This window comes from Myxocyprinus asiaticus, chromosome 24, assembly GCF_019703515.2.
Source record: "Myxocyprinus asiaticus isolate MX2 ecotype Aquarium Trade chromosome 24, UBuf_Myxa_2, whole genome shotgun sequence".
Taxonomy (NCBI): domain Eukaryota; kingdom Metazoa; phylum Chordata; class Actinopteri; order Cypriniformes; family Catostomidae; genus Myxocyprinus; species Myxocyprinus asiaticus.
The window spans coordinates 16497369-16517287 of record NC_059367.1 but is presented as its reverse complement, the minus strand read 5'-3'; the positions used below and the strand labels follow the sequence as shown (position 1 = coordinate 16517287).

Below are 19919 nucleotides of genomic sequence, written 5' to 3'. Positions count from 1 at the left end.
CCCCATAGCTTTTGAAATTGCTGAAAATCCAGAACCAATGGATATTCTCCTCAATTACCTTTAATGTATAGACAATATAAAGCAACTTATTGAATCACAATTTTCTCAGCCTCCTAACTTCATGAGGCTTATGAAACTCCTGATGTTACACTGAAACCTATATCCTAAAATGTGTTTCCTAAAATTACTTTGTACTTTGGCAGTCTGAATGTAAGGAGCAAAAATAATGTTTTTTTTTTTCTTCTATAAAATGTAAACTTAATTGATTAAAAGTATTCAGTAAGTATAGTAATGAGGTTTAATCACTCAAGTACTTTACATCCCTGGCTATTTCATAACATTTTAGAATACCATTTAAATGAATCTTTAACAATCTCATAGTGGACAGCTAAAACTGTGGTCCTGGGTGTACTTTTCAAGGTTTCCCATTCAAGGGAAACAGTTTAGCTTAAATAGTGCTGATGACTGACAGTAACTTAGCCAGGAAGTGAAGCATGAAACCAGAAACACACACAGAAAGAGAGAGAGAGAGAGAGAGAGAGAGAGAGAGAGAGAGAGAGAGAGAGAGAGAGAGAGAGAGAGAGAGAGAGAGAGAGAGAGAGAGTGTGTTTAGTCTCCACATTCACCCACTGCTGCCTTCGAAATTTGTATTCCATTGTTTTTTATTCTGGCTTCTGAGAGACTGGGGAGCCTGTGAGAGAGGAGTTATTAGTTCCCTTCTAACATTCATTATTGCAATGTTAAGACAAACCCCCAGATATAAACACTGTGAAAGCCAAAGAGTAAGTGATACCGATGAAACACTCATCAGTCAATCAGTTGAGCTCTGCACCAGGCAGATCTGTGTGAATGAAATGAACTTTCAATCTGTTCTGTTTCTTTCTTAAACCAATAAACCAAAATTAATTAAAGTTGGATAAAATATCATGCTGTTTGCACATATTGTTTAAAGTGACATTACAACCTTCCCTTTGCCATTTCACAGAAACTAATACAAATCTATATTCAAAATATTGGGTCACATAAACTTTGACAGGGTGCATGTGAGAAGCAGGGGTCACTAACATACTAGATGGGGACACAGATCTCACTCCCATAACTCTCTGTATAGAGTGGCCTGATTGTGATCGTGTTGCAGAGAGGGGGGTTCTCAGGGAGCTGCAGTCCTTTGTTAAAACATCTGGAGACCATTACTGCTGCATGCTTTTACAAGCCCTTCACATCACATTTTGTAAATTGAGGTATTAAATTCATAAGCATAGCCAGAGAGCTGGAGAGAAAATGAGGAGAGAGAAATCAGTTTAAGTCTAAATAGACATAATCAAAACAGCCACAATTCAACCTTGTGCAGTTCTCAGTGTCTCACGGTACAAAACAGACCTCCTCCATCCTGTACTTGTAAAATGTATATCCTGTATTAATGCAAAAATAAATACAAACACAAAAAGAACAGGGCAGGCTGCTGAACATACAAAGAACCATGACGCTGTTATAATAATATTAAAACAATCGTGTTAAATTTATGTTTGCCAGAAAAATAAATAAAAATATGGTGACAAATTTCAGGCATTGTGGTCCATGTATATTTTACACTCCATATATATATCTGTATATGTCAGTGGTTCTCAACTGGTTTTACTTCGGGTCACAGATTTGACATTGGACATCAAGTGGTGACGTAACAGTATTATTTCCAGTTTATTTCCTAATATCAAACATCATTTAAACAGAACATACATTACACAAGAGAAAAACTTTGTCCAAACTTTGTTCTGCGGACGGAAACGCCTTGCTGATGAGAGAGGTCAACGGAGAATGTCCAGACTGGTTCGAGCTGACAGAAAGGCTACAGTAACTCAGATAACCACTCTGTACAATTGTAATGAGCAGAATAGCATCTCAGAATGCACAACATGTCGAACCTTGAGGCGGATGGGCTAAAACAGCAGAAGACCACATCGGGCACTTTATTAGGACCATAGTGTTCCTAATAAAGTGTTCAGTGAGTGTAGATTTACAGTGCAATGCCATTTATGCACAGGTAAGACCATGGTTGACTCCTTGATTCCTCAATGTAGTTAGTCTTTCTAAAAATATATATATATATTCATAGTATTTTGCTGTGAAGAAAATAGTAGCCTTAACACATTTAGAAACTTTAACTACAACTGCCACAGTTTTAATACAAATGAGGTCCAGTAAATTCCACCTAATATGTTATAAACTAGTGTTCGAATTGAGTCAGAAACTATGACGTTCATACAGTATGAAGCTTTAGGCTATTTCAGATTACAAAAAATTACAACATTAATTAAATAATAGTCAACTCTTTAATCACAGATTTAATAGTATCTGATTGTATCTTTATCACACTATTATCTCCTTTCTCTTGGGTTTCTCTAACAAAATGACAGGTTACAAAATTTTCACCTGACCACAAACATCACAAACATTGTTTACCTGATTCAGCTGAGCTTTTGTGCTGGAGATGCCTAATGCTTAAAATAGATCCATCCTAATCTCTTGTTCTTTCTCAGCTCAATTCTCTGTTTTAACTCGCTATGTTATCTCTGCTCCGTACTACTTTCATTAAATACACTACATCTCTAACCGTGTCACTGCATCGGCACTCGGAAACTCTAATGCATTTATAGCAAGAGGGGAAAGATGACGGTATCGCGGCGAGAGAGAAAAGAGTCCGGGGCTGCAGAAAAAATCCTGGTGGCTGCCAAAGCACCAGACTGTCCACCCCGTTTGAACTGAATAATTGCGTCAGAAACACACACGATTCACCAAGAATCTCTCTGGAAATCTCTACCAAAAATTCACAGAATAATTCGATATATTGTTTAGAATAATTCATTTGGATTTTTTTAATGAGTTGAAAGACAAGAGTAAAATGTTAGGCTCAATAATAGACTTTAATTTTTAGAAATTACATGGTGATAACCGTGGCTGAGATGTAGTGTATGGTAGAGCTACTGTAAACATAAACAGAGTGACTGTTTTCACTATAGGTGTAAATGGCAGCTGCCACACAGCGCGGCTATTTACACTCAAAGTAGTGTGTAGAGACAGAGTGGATGTGCTTATTCATGTGGATGACCTAGGTTCAACTCCCCCTTATGTCCCACTTTTTCCCATCCTGTTTCCATTCTTAACATTTCCTTTAATATTGCTTATTAAAAATTAATATAAAGGCTGATTGCCTCGCAGTGATTTGGTCACGGTGAAGGTTTCATCAGAGTAAAATGAACCATGGTTTTACTATAGTAATATTTAATAATCATGTTTTTTTTTGGGCAGAAACCATAGTTTTAATGCAATTAACCATGGTGTTATTACAGTAATCATGTTTAATTTTGTGGTTAATATAATTTTACTACAAAATACCATGTTGATACTATGTTTACAGTAGTAAAACCATGGTAAATTTTTGTAAGGGAAGGTTAGGTTTAGGGGTTGGGGTTAGTATAGGGTGACTGTAGGACTCTAAATAAACACAACAAACACACTGCAGTGATACTGTTAGTATTTAATTAGGAGTGCAAATAGTGTCTGCCATAACATTTTTGGCATTTTGGTTAATACTACTATAAAATGATTCATTTTAGTAAGTGTTATGATGTGTTTGAAAAACCTTTATTTTGGTGCATGCATTATACAGTTGTGTGCAAAAGTTTGCATACCCTGGCAGAAATTGTGAAACTTTTGCATTGATTTTGAAAATATGACTGATCATGCAAAAAACTGTATTTTATTTAAGGATAGTGATCATATGAAGCCATTTATCATCACATAGTTGTTTGGCTCCTTTTTAAATCATAATGATAACAGAAATCACCCAAATGGCACTGATCAAAAATTTACATACCCTTGAATGTTTGGCCTTGTTACAGACACACAAGGTGACACACACAGACCTGTGGCTTTTTAAATTGCAATTAGTGCCTGTGTATAAATAGTCAATGAGTTTGTTAGCTCTCACGTGGATGCACTGAGCAGGCTAGATACTGAGCCATGGGGAGCAGAAAAGAACTGTCAAAAGACCTGTGTAACAAGGTAATGGAACTTTATAAAGATGGAAAAGGATATAAAAATGTATCCAAAACCTTGAAAATGCCAGTCAGTACTGTTCAATCACTTATTAAGAAATGGAAAATTTGGGGATCTCTTGATACCAAGCCAAGGTCAGGTAGACCAAGAAAGATTTCAGCCACAACTGCCAGAAGAATTGTTGGGGATTACACACTGTAATTTGGAGTGACGAGACCAAAATAGAGCTTTATGGTCACAACCATAAGTGCTATGTTTGGAGAAGGGTCAACAAGGCCTATAATGAAAAGAATACCATCCCCACTGTGAAGCATGGTGGTGGCTCACTGATGTTTTGGGGGTGTGTGAGCTCTAAAGGCACAGGGAATCTTGTGAAAGTTGACGGCAAGATGAATGCAGCATGTTATCAGAAAATGCTGGCAGACAGTTTGCATTCTTCTGCACGAAAGCTGCGCATGGGACACTCTTGGACTTTCCAGCACGACAATGACCCTAAACACAAGGCCAAGTTGACCCTCCAGTGGTTACAGCAGAAAAAGGTGAAGGTTCTGGAGTGGTCATCACAGTCTCCTGACCTTAATATCATCGAGCCACTCTGGGGAGATCTCAGACATACGGTTCATGCAAGATGACCAAAGACTTTGCATGACCTGGAGGCATTTTGCCAAGACGAATGGGCAGCTAAACCACCTGCAAGAATTTGGGGCCTCATAGACAACTTTTACAAAAGACGGCACACTGTCATTGATGCTAAAGGGGGCAATACACAGTATTAAGAACTAAGGGTATGCAGACTTTTGAACAGGGGTCATTTCATTTTTTTCATTGTTGCCATGTTTTGTTTTATGATTGTGCCATTCTGTTATACCTACAGTTGAATACAAATCCCATAAGAAATAAAAGAAATGTGTTTTGCCTGCTCACTCATGTTTTCTTTAAAAATGGTACATATATTACCAATTCTCCAAGGGTATGCAAACTTTTGAGCACAACTCTATATAGCCTACTTTTCCACTGAAACTTACAGTCAACCAACTGACAAGTTTTTACGGTAGCATTTGAGCATTAAAATGGAATTAAAAAGACATATTTTACAATGTAGTAATGCACAAGGAGACTCGTTCACTATACAGCAGAGCACTGTTAGCTAAAAAATATCGCTTCAATCTCATGTGGGTAAAAATTACTCCGTGGTACTTAACATGTTTACAATCGATGCATGTTTACATAGCTGAACAAACCATTTGTTTACATCTATATACCATATGTTTACTCCTGTGACCATGACTTACCATGTTTCGAGGTTCTGTGTTGGTACGCATGGCAGTAGAGTAGTGACCCTATCATTTGGCCAAGATCAGCTTAGTCTGTAATTAAAATGTTCCTTTGGATACTTTGAGAGTTTTCATGAAGTGAGCTGTGTTTCCTCCCGCGTGTGAGCTGCAGTTCACTCGACTCCAGAGACTTGCTGTTTTCATTGGAGTGGAGGTGCTGAGCTGGGGGAAGCCTGCCCAGACTTTTGGGAGCTGGGCTGTTATGACTTAAGTTTCATTAAATATAGTAACACCAGGCACCACATCAAGGTTCTTTTGCTCTCCCTATCTTGCAGCCAAATTGAATCCCTATAAATAACTGAATACCTTTCCATTAGGTCAATACACGTGAGAAGCGTTACAGATTTTGAATCAGAGGCTCATTCATGTCTCTTAAAACCTCTAAGGCTTTACATTTGTGGTACCTATCAGCTTCCTAGTTGTGACTATTCTTGATCCTGTGGATGAGCTTCAACTTGTAATCACTGCTCCTCACATCATTATTATCGTGACTTATTTCTTTATAGTCCATTATTAGTCATTTTTGTGACTGATGAACGTGAAATATGAACATCACTGTGTGGCTTCTGTTGATTTAAAAACTCACATAACCCCCAAACAAATAACTAAGTCATTCATCATACTGTAAATATATAATATTTACACTCACATAAAATCAGTATGGAGATAGCATAGTACAGTGATGGCATCAGATGGTAATATCGTGGTATTACCATGGTACATGTCCAAAATCATGGCAATACCATGGTTCTTTTTTTGTTACTGTTAATTATAGCCTATATGATTACATACCATCTTCCCCTTATGGGCCAATTTGTGAAACAGAATCATACAAGAGTATGATTACCATGGTGTCTACAGGCTAAATTTTCACAGATAACACAAATTCAACAGCTACCTTTGGTTAGTGTCTATTATGCAATTTGATTCCATTTTGCAGTGAGCCCATGTATGGCTTTTGGTGAGCTTTAACCAAGTGCTATTGCACTCATTCACCCCCTTTATGTGTTATAGAAAAAATAATTTGTGCTGGCTTATGCTATTTTGAACCATTAAAATGAACTAAAACTTGACTTCCTTTCCAAAGCTGAAATGTAATTTTTCCAAATGCTTTTCCAGCAATCTTGTATCTGGGGTAATGGATTGAGGTATGATTAGAATCAGGTGTTTTATGCTCCGCAACCAAGTTGAACTGAAAATAAACCTCCAACTGCAAGTGTTCAGTTCACTCTTTCATTCCCTTTCTTCAATTTCTCCTGTTCTATGCAGTTCCTCCTCGTAGAATTAAAACTGTCATTTAAGATGTCTGCAGGTCAAACATTTGTTCTATGTAGAAATTAGTCATTCTCTTCCTGGTTCCCACTATCAAGTGGCCATTACAAAATCTATCATGAAAAATACATCTAATTACGGTAGCAGAGAGCAATGTAGGCTAGTCACTGAGAAAGTAGGTGATTTAAAAAACAAAAAAACATTGAAATAGGACCTACACACCTACTTAGCAATGGCCATGGCCTTGACCATAATTACATCACAATACCCAAAATATATTCTGCCATGACTCTTAAACTGGATATTTAATGCATCATTACAATAAATAAAACATTATTCCATATCCTGGAACTATTTTCCCTCCTCTGGCTCTGTAACAGTGATGGTGAGAGAGCTTTAGCTGAGCTAAAATTAGCTTGTCCACAGGCGTGAGGCCTGTCTTCACCCAGGGCCATAGTGAAGGATGACCTACAACAGAACAACATATAAGACATCAAACACAAACACACACACACACACACACACAGCAATGTTATCACACCTCCAAAACACACGACTTATAATCAAGATCAATCAACAATCAACTGAAAAATTCAAGTTTGCCAAGAAACTCTGAGCACAAACTTGTTGTGGATTGTTTGGAAGAAAAACAGTCACATCATTTCTGAGTTGTAGCATAGCTTTGTTTATTATTATTTTTATTTCATTTTAATTTTATTTACTTTTTTTGCATAGGGAAACATACTCACTTCCAGTATTGTATTCATGAGCGATTTTTTTGCGAACAGCGATGGCTGAATACAATGTTATAATGAAATATTGTTAAAGCTGTAATTTCCCCCTCACACCAGTTCAAAAACACATGGCAAATTTAGTTTGTTGTGCATGAGAAAATCAGAAAGTCTTTTCTCATCCATTTCGAAACTGACATTACCGACTTTTGCTGATAGGTTACAATTTAGCGAGGTTCTAGACTAGAGGAACATAGACAAATAACTAAAATCCGATGCTTTCCAAAAGAACATGGATGCATGTTATCATGCCAGTTGTGTGAGTTATTCTATAGAGTGTGTTGAACTAAATGGCCACATGCCCTATCCTGGTGTGAAGTGTGTTTATCTGTGCAGCAAGCAAGCGTTTAATGAGTAACTACTATGGTAATATAGGTAAAGAATAATGTGATTAAAAAAAGAGGAAGGAAAAACAACAAAAACCTTGAAATTTAACACTGCATTAGAATGTTCTCTGAAAAACATTTCAACCTTCGTTCTTTCACCTCAAAGTCAGCCTCCAAACACAGAGAAAACAACATGCTTTAAAAGCAAACAAAAAAACAAACAATAAAAATATTCATAGAAATTAAATCTTAATTCAAAGAAAAAAAAGAGTGCAACAAAATAATTGTTCTAATTGAGAGAGGGCACCTTGAAACTTGAAAATCTGAAGCACATATGCGTTATTGGGGTATAAAAATAATTGAAATTGGGTTATCGGAGTGGACGGTGTGTCAGGGTATTTTTGGCAATTCATTCATAATAGACTTATCAAAATATTGCATAACTAAAAAGCACATGAATGGCTTTTCTCCCCTTTGAATAGAGACAATGAATAACAGGTATTGTTCACCCCCATTAAAAAAGTCATATTTCAACCTTTATGGCCAGACTTAAAAAAGCCCTTATAGTCAAACTGTAATATTCTCAAACTTTTGCCAATGTGAATACGTTGCAGCACAAAGAAATGGTGTTATTAAATGGCTTTGGCAAATCTGACCTCTTGATTGGACAGCAACTCACAAAAGCATTTGATAAACACAAGCTGTATCCAATCCAGGCCAACACCACAGAGATGAAGTCAGTGGTTCAGCGGAACAAGACATAGGTGAAGAACAGAAACCAAAGCAGTCAAATAAAAAAATAAAAAAAACATGTTTTTATCCATTTTGGTATTTTTGAATATATCAAATTATAGGAATTGCTAAGAAAGAATAATGGTGCATAAAATCATTAGCAATTCTATATAATTTTTTTTTAAAGGATGTCTTCATTCACTTACTGTATATTTATCTGTTATAGAACTGTGCCCAATCTATGGAAGTGTGTCACCTTCCAATCTATAGTGAAATTTCATTAAAGTTTGAATAAAAAAAAAAAAATAAATGTAATCACTCCCACAGCTCAATCACAGGTTGGCATGGGTTAATGTCAGTATAACCAATGACCTCACATATACACAAACAGGTCTGAAACCCTCTCATATGACAGCAGTAAAGTCACATGCCAACATTCAGGAGCTTAAAAACACCCAGGCAAAGACCAGCTCAAACTAGCAAATGGCAAGCATGGGCTTCCAAATGGTTCTTTTTAAATGAGCTAGTCAAACCTAGTCTAATCTTTTTTCAAATTTTTGAGTACTATAATCATAGGTTTAGTCTAGCTTGCATGGCTTTGTACACACTAAAAGGGTCCTTAAAGCAATTGTTCACCCAAAAATGAAAATTCTCTCATCATTTACTCACCCTCATACCATTCCAGATGTGTATGACTTTTGTTCTTCTGATGAACACAAAGATTTTTAGAAGAATATCTCAGCTCTGTAAATCCATACAATGCAAGTGAATAGTGACCAGAACTCTGAAGGTCCAAAGAGCACATAAAGGCAGCATAAAAGTGATCCATGTGACTCCAGTGGTTAAATCTATATCTTAAGAAGCAGTATGATAGGTGAGAAACAGATCAATATTTAATACCTTTTTTACTATAAAATCTCCTCGTGCCCAGTATGTGGCAATATGCTCGAAGAAAGTGAATTGGCAAAAACAAAAGAATGTGAAAGAGAAAGTGGAGATTTATAGTAAAAATATTTTTTTACTGTAAATATTGATCTGTTTCTCCCCCATACTTATATCACTTCTGAAGACATAGATTTAAACACTGGAGTCATATGGATGACTTTTATGCTGCCTTTATATGCTTTTTGGACCTTCAAAATTCTGGTCACAATTCATTTGTATTGTATGGACCTACAGAGATATTTTTCTTAAAATCTTCATTTGTGTTCAGCAGAAAAAAAAAACAAAAAAACATCTGGGATGTTATGAGGGTGAGTAAATGATGAGAGTATTTTCATTTTTGGGTGAACTAACCCTTAAATATTAGATCTGCATTGCATAAAGGTCCATTACGGAGTTTAAGAAAATTTGTTGCACATAGATTTCAGTAATAGAGTAAGTTGCATAGCTGATGTTCCAAAGTTTCAAATAATTTCATAATTACTCTTAGTGTTTCACTACTAGTTTGATTTTAAACTAAAAAGCTTGATTGAGCTGTTATCCAGGGTAGAAAACCATTGCAGACTGACATAACTGCACATCACCCATCAGTGCAATACATTTTAAATTCACAAGCTGTTTCCGATATTAAATATGTCATGTATCAATTGATGTCACTAGAATGAAAATGGAACGAAGGAAGAAATACGCAGCAACTGCATTCTAGTGTCTCAGCCCTGAAGAGGTTGTCCAGCCCTTACTGAGAAGAGAAGCAGCAAAGATCTGGGTACAAGTTTACAATTCGTATCTACCTCACCCGTGCAAATTTTATGATATTGCAAGCTTTCAGTGACACTAGCCACAAAAGGAAACAGTACAGTGAAACACTCAAGCACGTCGAATTCCCTCACATCCTCTTTATGCCAATGGGTGAATGTAAAGTAGGAAAACTGGACTATGAAAATAAGCATTATATGCAATTGAACATTTAACATTCTATTCAGTAGAATTACATGTGTCATTAACTAATTAAAGTGCCTGGACCTTGGAATTGGAAACAATCTTTTCAGTGACGCAAGCAAGCACATTACGTCAATTCTGCTAAATACAGGTATGAGTAGCTTACCGAAACAGTAGAAGATCACACCACAACAGGTCACATACTGTAAACCCACATCCTGTCTACTACCTCATATCTGCAACAGGTGCCTGGGTCAACCAAAGCACTGCGTTTTTTTATCTTAACATTCATCTCTAGGTTGAATCCAGGAAGGCACAGGAAGAGTGAGGTTTCACATCCTGCTAGTATATATAAGTCTGTTCATTCACACTGCTGCATAAAACTATTGATCAAACGAGGTAATGCAACTGATTATCCAAAGGTAGTTCAAGAAACTAGCTGTGCATGCCTTAACCCCAATAATCCAATATGGCTGACCTCAGAGGTTTTGAAACATAACGATCCAAGCTGGCAGACCAGGTCTCACGCAGAAAAGAGATTTTAATCTTAAAAGACTAACCTGTTAAAATAAAGGTATAAATAAAAAAAAAATAAGAGCATCTCGGACCAGCTACAAACACGCTACCAGCTGGTCATACATACTGGTCGATGGTGGCTGGTCGACCAGCGAATGACAAGATTGGGCCAGTTGATAACCAGCTTGGACCAGAAAGAAACCAGCTCTCATGGATTCAGCAGGGAGAGTTTAGAAAGCTGGCATGATTTCAGTGTCTTAAAAGGGTAAATTTATTACATAAATTAATTAATCATATAAATGACATAACAAAAGGCAAATAAAAGGGTGCCATTCAAGCAGCTGTGATCTCTCTCTCTTTCTTGCAATCTCATACTTAGTCTCTGTGCATCATGATAGACGAAGGCTGAGAAATATCCCCAGAGAAGCAAATATTAAAAAAGAAGTATTATTAGACAATGTTTCAAAACCAGATTATCTAGTGCACTCTTCCAAGTAAAAGTACAGGAAAAAAGTGGGTTTGAAGATTATGAAGCTTTCAGGAAAATAACAAAATAAGTGCAGAACTTTAAAATAACTCTTAAAGATTACAAAAAGAAAAGTGGCAATGGAATCAGCATAAAACCTCTCAAAGCTTGGTGAAGCTGTTGGCTCTGTTTAAAATGACGACAAGTGATGCTGAATTTACTGGAGTCTGTATTTTCTGAGCAAAATAAAAAGTGTGAAAAGTGTGTGGTAATGGTGCTGACATTATACTTTCCAACAGCAGATCCTTTAGAAGGAGCTTTCAATTTTTTTTGTGGCTTAGCCACAAGCTTATGACTACTAAATCCAAACATACAAACAAAAACATATTTTCTCATAGAAAAAGAATTTTTTATGTACATTCTACCTCCTCCCTCCCCCCTCATTCTACTGGATATATGGTAAGCATTTATACACAAGATAACTGTGTTCAAAATTAAAGTAAGCATAAAAATGATAATCACAGCTCTATAAAATATTAGTCAAGGGTTTCGGAATAAAACAGTGAGATAAGTTTTTTTTTTTTCATGCATCAGCTCAAATGCATCATCGATATCGCAGCAAGTTCAATCATCACCTGTGGCCACTTTAAAAAGCACACATTAGGGGTTACGACCCGCTCTTGTGAAGTGTTTCGACCTGTCTGTCTTGTGTAGCCAATTTTATTGAATACAAAAAGCAAACGAAAAAAAGACGGCGTGCTTACAGAGCTCTCTCCAGAGCCCCTGTGCTGGCCAAACCATGATCAGACCCCTGTTCTACTGAGCCCACAATGTCACCCTGGCCAGAGGATTGACAGCTTTAGAAAGATGAAAATGGAGCAGTGCAAATCTTCACAGGACAGGCGGTGGGCTGTGCAAGTCTAACTGGAGGGTTGCTTCAACTAGACTGGAGCTAAGACTGACTGGAGGGCCCTGAAAACATTTATATTTGAATGTTTAAAGGTGCACATAGTACCTTTTTTTTGTTTTTTTTTGTTTATGTCATCATGGACTTATACTGACATCTAGACACAAATGCAGCATCAGCAAAAGCAAAGGTTTTCAGTTACTGATGCCACTGTAGAAATGCATTTTCAGAGTTTGCCATGGTTAAATTATTCTGTGAATGAAAGTGTCTGATTAAAAGGGGGTTACTGAGATAAAATTAGTAGTATTCAGCCGGTCATATGATCTCAGAATCATGAGGCAGGCCAGCTCCATTTAAAATAAAGCAGCTTTTATTACGCTACTGATATGACTATAAGTCAACTTCATCTACTGTGAGTGTACATATATTCAGAAGTACAATTACAACTTTTTTAATGATGAAAAATGGAAGGAATTTGCCAAACATTTCAGAATAACAAAGAAACATGCATTTGCATGAAATGATTCCAATATCGTTCCTTTTCATTCATCAATGACATTTTGTCATCACTGAGGATGCAAGAGGGGTAATCAGACCCTCAATCACAGTTTATTCCCAGTAATTGTGCAATCAAACTCAACTCCAAGGCAGACCCCTGGCCCCATCGCCTGTCCAGTTAAACACAAGGAAAATCGCTTGCTGAATGAGGCTAGCACTTCTGCAAAAGTTTGGATCATGGGAAAGATGGAATGCCAATATGCTTTAGCACTCCAATTCAACCAGGGTGACAAAAGGTGGGCTCACAAACCTCTTGCACCAAGATCTTACCATGGGCATTCTTTGTCATTCAACTTAAACTTAAATAGCTACCAGCAAATATTATTAGCTACCAGCACTGCAATATCCATTGCAGAAACAATACGGTACACTGCATCACAAACTACTACATGGCCTTTCCTGATCCAGCTCCAAAAATACACAATATCTTCTCTTCTGCATTATACTCCCCTGACATAACATAGTATGAAATTATAAATTATCTCCTACTATATAATTTTCTTAAAAGAAGAAGCATCCTGGTGTATTAATTCATATTCTAAGAAGACACAAAGTCAGCAGTTAATTTGCTTTTCTTGTGTCTATACACTAAATTGGACAAATACATTTCACCTAATCTCTATATGAATGTGTTCTACAATTAATGTATGGAGATATACAAAGGACTTGGTTAGTCAAAACAACTTAATCACTAATTAAAGAAATAATCGGTCACATTACTGTACATTCTATTGCAGCCAGTGTTATAGAACCATCGCAAGTTAACGTTTTAGACCAAATGCACCTAGGTCTTAAAGGGATAGTTCACCCAGAAATTAAAATTCTGTTATCATTTACTTGCCCTCATGTCATAGTTTGCCTTCAGAAGACTTGGAATATTATGCACGAGTCGCATGGACTAATTTTATGACACTTTTGGGTGCTTTTTTTTAAGCTTTAAAGTGAGTCACTATCAACTGCCATTGTATGGAAATCAGGGATTGCAACATTCTTATGTTAAATATCAAATTTTGTGTTCCACAGATGAAAGTAAGTCATATGAGTCAGAGGGTGAGTAAATTTGACATTTAAGATTTTTGGGCGAACTGTTCCTTTAAGTGTTATGAAATAATGTCAAAGATATGTGATTTTCTGATGAAAAACAATCTGGCTGCTACTCTTCACTTCTGTCATGGGTAAAAACTCTGTTGTGACATTGAGACACAAGATAACATACATTATAAGATAGCAATCATTACAACCATAAAAATTAACAGGGAAACCAAAAATTAGCTCAGAGCTGATATGGAGAGACTGAGATTTTGTCACTTCCTTATTACACTAATGACTTGAGGAAAATCAAATGTTAACAAAATGTTAAAATGCAGGGAGGATTTCAAGCCATGGGAATACATCTACAGTGCTTTAAATGAAGAAAGAAGATAAAATAGCCCATCTCACCTATCTGAAACTACAGCTAATGGGTAACCTGTTAGTTTTAATCCGATTATGACAGGCAGTTAAACATGCAGCATTTTTTTTTCCTTTGTGAAACTGGTTACATCAAAAAAGACAACTTAATAAACTTTAAAATTATGTATTATTGTTCTTAACTAAAGGCAAGGCACATAATATGCTTTATAAAATATCGTGCAAAATAGAAAAGGGATTGTTGGATAAAATTCAAAACCAATGTGGTACAAAGGTAATATCCATCCATGTCATTGGAAGTTGGGGAGCATTTAGCTTCAGAGTTAATACTAAGATTATCTGCCATGCGCCCATGTCAGTGATATGGTGTTTGTTTGAGCTTAATTCTCATGATTTTACTTTAGAAAGCACCATGCAGTTATATATAATTCATATATAGAGATTTCCATGTAATTTTCATATCAGCACCATTAAAACAAGTCATGTTGTATGTATTCTGGGTCTCACTATGGTCAACTCAACAGAATTTGTATGCAAAGCCATATAAAAGGTTAGCTAAAGCATCCAGAGTGTGTGAATATTATTCTTTATCAGTGTATGTATTTGAGTGGGTACCTATTGAAGCTCTCATATGTTTTGATTTTGTCATGTTCAGGCAGATTACAAGGGGGTAAAGTCTGTGTATTTTGATTTCCGTAGCCATCTGTGTTTCCTAAGTGTTAGCCCATGCTAAGTACAGCTGATAAGGCTTGGGGGCTTGCTAGGCCGTTCAAATTTCTCCCTGGGCGTAAAAACAACAACCCGTCTATGTCTACAACAACCCACAGTAGATGAAGCAAACTTCCAAGTCTTAAAAAAGCACAAAACATTTTCATAAAAAAAGAATTCAAATGAAAATCTTGCAATGTCTCAGGCACTTTTCATGGCTTCATGATTTGGATTCGGTAGCATTGCAGTGTAAGCCCTGATGTTATTTCATTAGAACAAATCAACACATTGATCAACCCATTTCTCAGGCAACCAGTCACCAACCAGCCATTGGAGACTCGAAGCCACCTCCCAACAAACTGGGCAGCACAGTCACGGACTGGTTTTCTTTTTTACAGTCATTGTAGAACATTATAGCCCTAGTCTTACTGCTGTGCATCAAATATCCAAATCACTGACATTCCTACAGATTAAATTGTATAATTTGCTTAAAAATAAAAATCAGTTTCCTGCAATAGAAACATGGGGAAAAGGATAGCCTGCTTTTGTTTACTTTTGTCTTAAATTACACTGTATGTATAGCACGCCTAAACCATGAGAATAGTAAAAAAAAGTAATCACATAAACATGGAGACATTTATAAGATCCGTGTAAATGACTTTTACATAAAAATGTTGGATTGTTCTGATCAGCTCCTTAGCTAATAGGAAACCAACCCTCATCTATCCTGCGATCAGAACATGAAAAAAAAAAAAAAATCTATCTTCAACTTGCAGCATTCCATGTGATTAGGCCAAAAAGGAATTTGCCAACGAGGAAAAATAAAAAATTCAAAGTAGTGCAATGCCTGTAATTTCCAATGCATTTAAACAAGTTACACAGAGAGAGAGAGAAAAAAAAAATCCTCTATACCCAATACTGTCTTAGTAGTGACAGAACTATATTTCAACTCCCTTTGTCATTATGTGGAAAAACATCCACTTATCTACATGAATCAAAAACCCTATTCTGTGATGTCACAGAGATGAATAAGGGACTACCAATGTGAATGAATTTTGCGCACATGCACAAACACAGGCACACACAAACACACACTTACAGGAGAGTCCAGGAAATACGGGGCTTTCATATTGCGAAGAGAAGGTGCTAATTTACCCCAGTATTCCCTGGTTCATCATATGAAGGCTGTATTACAGCTCACACACACCTAGTGTAGCATTTAACAGTACATGCCATTGCTCTGAAGCCTTTATATAGGTGTGTTTGTACGTAAGTGTGTGTATGTGTGTATACACTCTGACTGTAATGTATAATGTCACAGAGGTATCACTAATCATCCTCCGACATACAAAAACATGACAGGCTTCCACCAAAAAGTGGACTCCGTTATAAATGGTAGAGAATGCGATTTAGAAAATATCACCCTCTGAACAAAATCAAGGACGCAGATACATGATTGTCAATAAAATTGGATGAAAAGTAGCCTTTTCGTTTTCCTTGTCAAAATGTGAACGGAAGCATCGACCCGTCGAAACCTTTTTGTTTCCTTTTCCGCTTCATGTTGCCCCGAAATTCTGCACACTTAAAAAAGAAAATAAAAGCAGACCGTGCTCACCTCCAAACCTGTGGCAAAATTCTAGCGGAAAACCCCTTCCTCTGGGTTTTCTCTTTCTTGTTTGTTAAGAAAATAAAGGATACTTGTTTTGCATATAGGAGGAAGCTGCACCTGTAGCAGAAGGAGGGGGTTGAGGAGAGGCATTCCAAGAGGCAGGGAGTCAGGATGGGCCCTTTCTATATGTCCGTGAATGTACGCTATAGTTCAGGCTGCCCCCTCCAGAAAAAAAAAAATCCTTGTTTAATCTCTCCTCTTTCTCTCCTTTTCTTCTGTTCCATCTATGGCCATTCTCTCTTACGTTCTTCTCCGTTTCCATTGTATTTTCAAAAAAGTGTATTGAAGCATCTTATACGTTGTTATGCATATATAAATATGTGTGCACATATATCTATACACACATATTGTGTATATTTATATATGTGTGTGTATATATACAATATATATTGCATATATATCTGATTTTCCCTCTTGCATCTTCTTCACAATTTTTTTTTTTGTAAGTTCCACAAAAACATTTTTGAATCTCGAATCCATGTCCGTGCCTCCTCGTGTTTGTCAATGTGTGTGGGTTTATCAGTTCCCCAGATACCAGGACTGCAAGAGAAAAAGAGAGTGAGAGAGAATAAAAATGAATAAGACATCTGTACAAAAACAAGTAACACAATAGAAGCAGAATGAGATATCCACCTTATGAGAGGAAAACCAGTCTTGTCAATCAGTTTCATCTAAAGTGAATATCTCACCTTATTCATGCAATTATCTAATCAGCCAATCATGTGGCAGCAGTGCAATGAAAAAAATCATGCATATATGGGTCAGGATCTTCAGTTTATGTTCGCATCAACCATTAGAATCTCATTGATTTTGACCGTGGCATGATTGATGGTGCCAGACGTGCTGGTTTGAGTATTTCTGTAACTGCTGATCTCCAGGGATTTTCATGCACAACAGTCATGCACGACACATCGAACTTTGAGGTGGATGGGCTACAACCGCAGAAGACCACGTAGGGCACTTTATTAGGACCATAGTGTTCCTAATAAAGTGCTCAGCGAGTGTATAACCAAATATCACACCAAGTAGTATTTTAAAGAAAGAAAGATAGCACCAAAAACAAAAAGGGTGGCTGTGACAGTACGTAGTGTACCGTCCATTAGGATCTAAATTTCGCAAAACCAGTTTGCCATACAAAGCAGAACACAATGAGTTGGACTTGTTCAGGTTCACTACAATCAGTTTCTTATCTGCTAATAGGCAGCAGACACTTAGTCAGCGCCCAGTATGAAGGAACCTATTAAAACTAATGCAGAGTTAAAGATGTGAGTGCCAGACATACAGAGAAAGAGAGAGAGAAAGAGAGAAAGAGAGAGAAAAAGAGAAAGAGCTCAGCAGGATCCCACCCAAACCTTTTAAAAAGCATAACAGGATTTTGGCTTCCACTCACAGACCACTGAAGACTTTTTAAATTTGACAAGGTTTAAAAACAGAAAAAGGAGTTCATGCCATAAGCCTCTGGCTCAATATTTTCCACAAAGGTTTAAGTAATTTAACAGCAGTCCAATAGACGTCTTTAACTACACCCAGATGTATTGATTTAATAATGCTTGAAAAAAATAAAAATGTGTTTCTTTTCCCAACTGAAAAGTTTGTATACATCAGACTGATGGTTTGATACTTGTGCAGCACCAAACCACAACCTAATGACTCCCCAAATCCACAGGCAACACAAATATAGTGCACAGATATTACATATTATCATAAGTTAAGTTTAATTCATTTGACACATTTCAGTATTAAAAAACAGTGTTTTCGGCAGTGGTGGCGCCGAGAAGTTTTGGCTATTGGTGCTCATTGATTATTGGTCATGCATCTCCATAGTGTGGCTGCTTAATAATAATTTTAATTTTAATTTTTTTTATTTTTTATTTATCACACATTATACATTTGCACATATACAGTGAAATTCTTTTTTTCACATATCCCATCTAAGCTGGGGTCAAAGCGCAGGGTCAGCCATGATACGGCGCCCCTGGAGCAGATAGGGTCAAGGGCCTTGCTCAAGGGCCCAACAGTGGCATCTTGTCAGTGCTGGGGCTTGAACCCCCAACCTTCTGATCAGTAACCCAGAGCCTTAACTGCTGAGCCACCCCTAATAAAATGCTACAATACCAAAAGCGTGTTGTATTTTCTCACATAGAAAGATGTAAAATTTATGATTGCACTAAAATGACTAATTACAATTACATCCCTTTTACTCTCAAAAGTAATAGGTTTCAAAGAAAGGAGGGATTTAAAACAGAGAAAGGACAATTTAAGCAATATCTTACAAGCAAGAGTGTAAAGGAAAAAAAAGCAGCTTTTGTGTAATTAAAAATAGAGAGGAAGGCAATGGCTTGGAGATGAGAGCATGAACTAAAGTGGAACTCTTAATTTTTAAATTAAAGATTAAAGATTTTTTTAAAGATCCTTAACATCAGTTTCTTTCGAAAGAGATGTAGAAGTGAACGTGAATTGGAGCTTAGTTTAACCTTAGACAACCCAGGGCACTTCAACCATTGCCAGGAATTTAGACAAGCATATAATGACAGCAGACACTGCTGGGAAATGCAAAAATGTTGTTTTTGAGTGATTACTACAGTTTCAGGAGGAAACTTTTCCCAAATCATATTTTGCTGGATCAAATCTGAGCCCAGGAGAGTGCATGGGCAGTGTGGGGATTGAACTTGTTTTTAGGCCTTTCGAGTTTGACAGCACAATTACAGCCACTTCTTTTGTCAAAATTAATTTCATCTGAAGCCAAAAGGGAACTAAAGTTTCCCCTTGAATACTAAGGAGGGAAAATTGAATGTTTAAATATATTCTGGAATAATACATATATTTCAGAGCTCTGGATTTCATCTTGGCTTTGCGTTATAGTGACCGCATGGCATTTTAGCATATTGAAAATGTCTCTTGATGAAATAAATACACAATCCTTAACCTCTAGAGAGGCAAGATGTGATTTAATATATTTCCAGTTTATGTTTTCGAAACTCAATCCTTTCCTCAGAAGGAAAATGGGCCGCAACATGGCATGTCTCTCTTCTTGGTTGAGACATTTTTGCGATAATCTCCTGTCCCACCTCAAAGACGATTGGCCTGCTTAGTATTTACACTTAAATATGATCAAAACTGCTTATGAGAAGATTTCATATGTAGCATCTGTTCTTATTATTTCTTTGATTGTGGCAAAGGTCGACAGAAATGGGACGAGATGTGGGCAGTCATTATCAGATCCATCTATTCAAGTGCTGGTACATGCAAACCATTGCAAAACCACTACTGAAGTACAAATTAGGCAGATATTT

At 36.8% G+C, this 19919-nt stretch overlaps 1 protein-coding gene across 4 annotated transcripts in view; it reads right to left on the bottom strand.

Annotated features, from left to right (window-relative positions):
• Positions 1–9687: 9687 nt before the first annotated feature.
• The window catches only part of LOC127415271 (nuclear factor 1 C-type-like), a 153008-nt gene continuing 142776 nt past the window's right edge, over positions 9688–19919 (bottom strand). For all 4 annotated transcript variants that reach the window (XM_051653960.1, XM_051653958.1, XM_051653962.1 and 1 more), the window contains one exon: positions 9688–17166. In XM_051653960.1, coding sequence (XP_051509920.1) covers positions 17146–17166 — 21 coding nt within the window. In that variant the 3' untranslated portion in view covers positions 9688–17145. The remainder of the gene's footprint in view (positions 17167–19919) is intronic.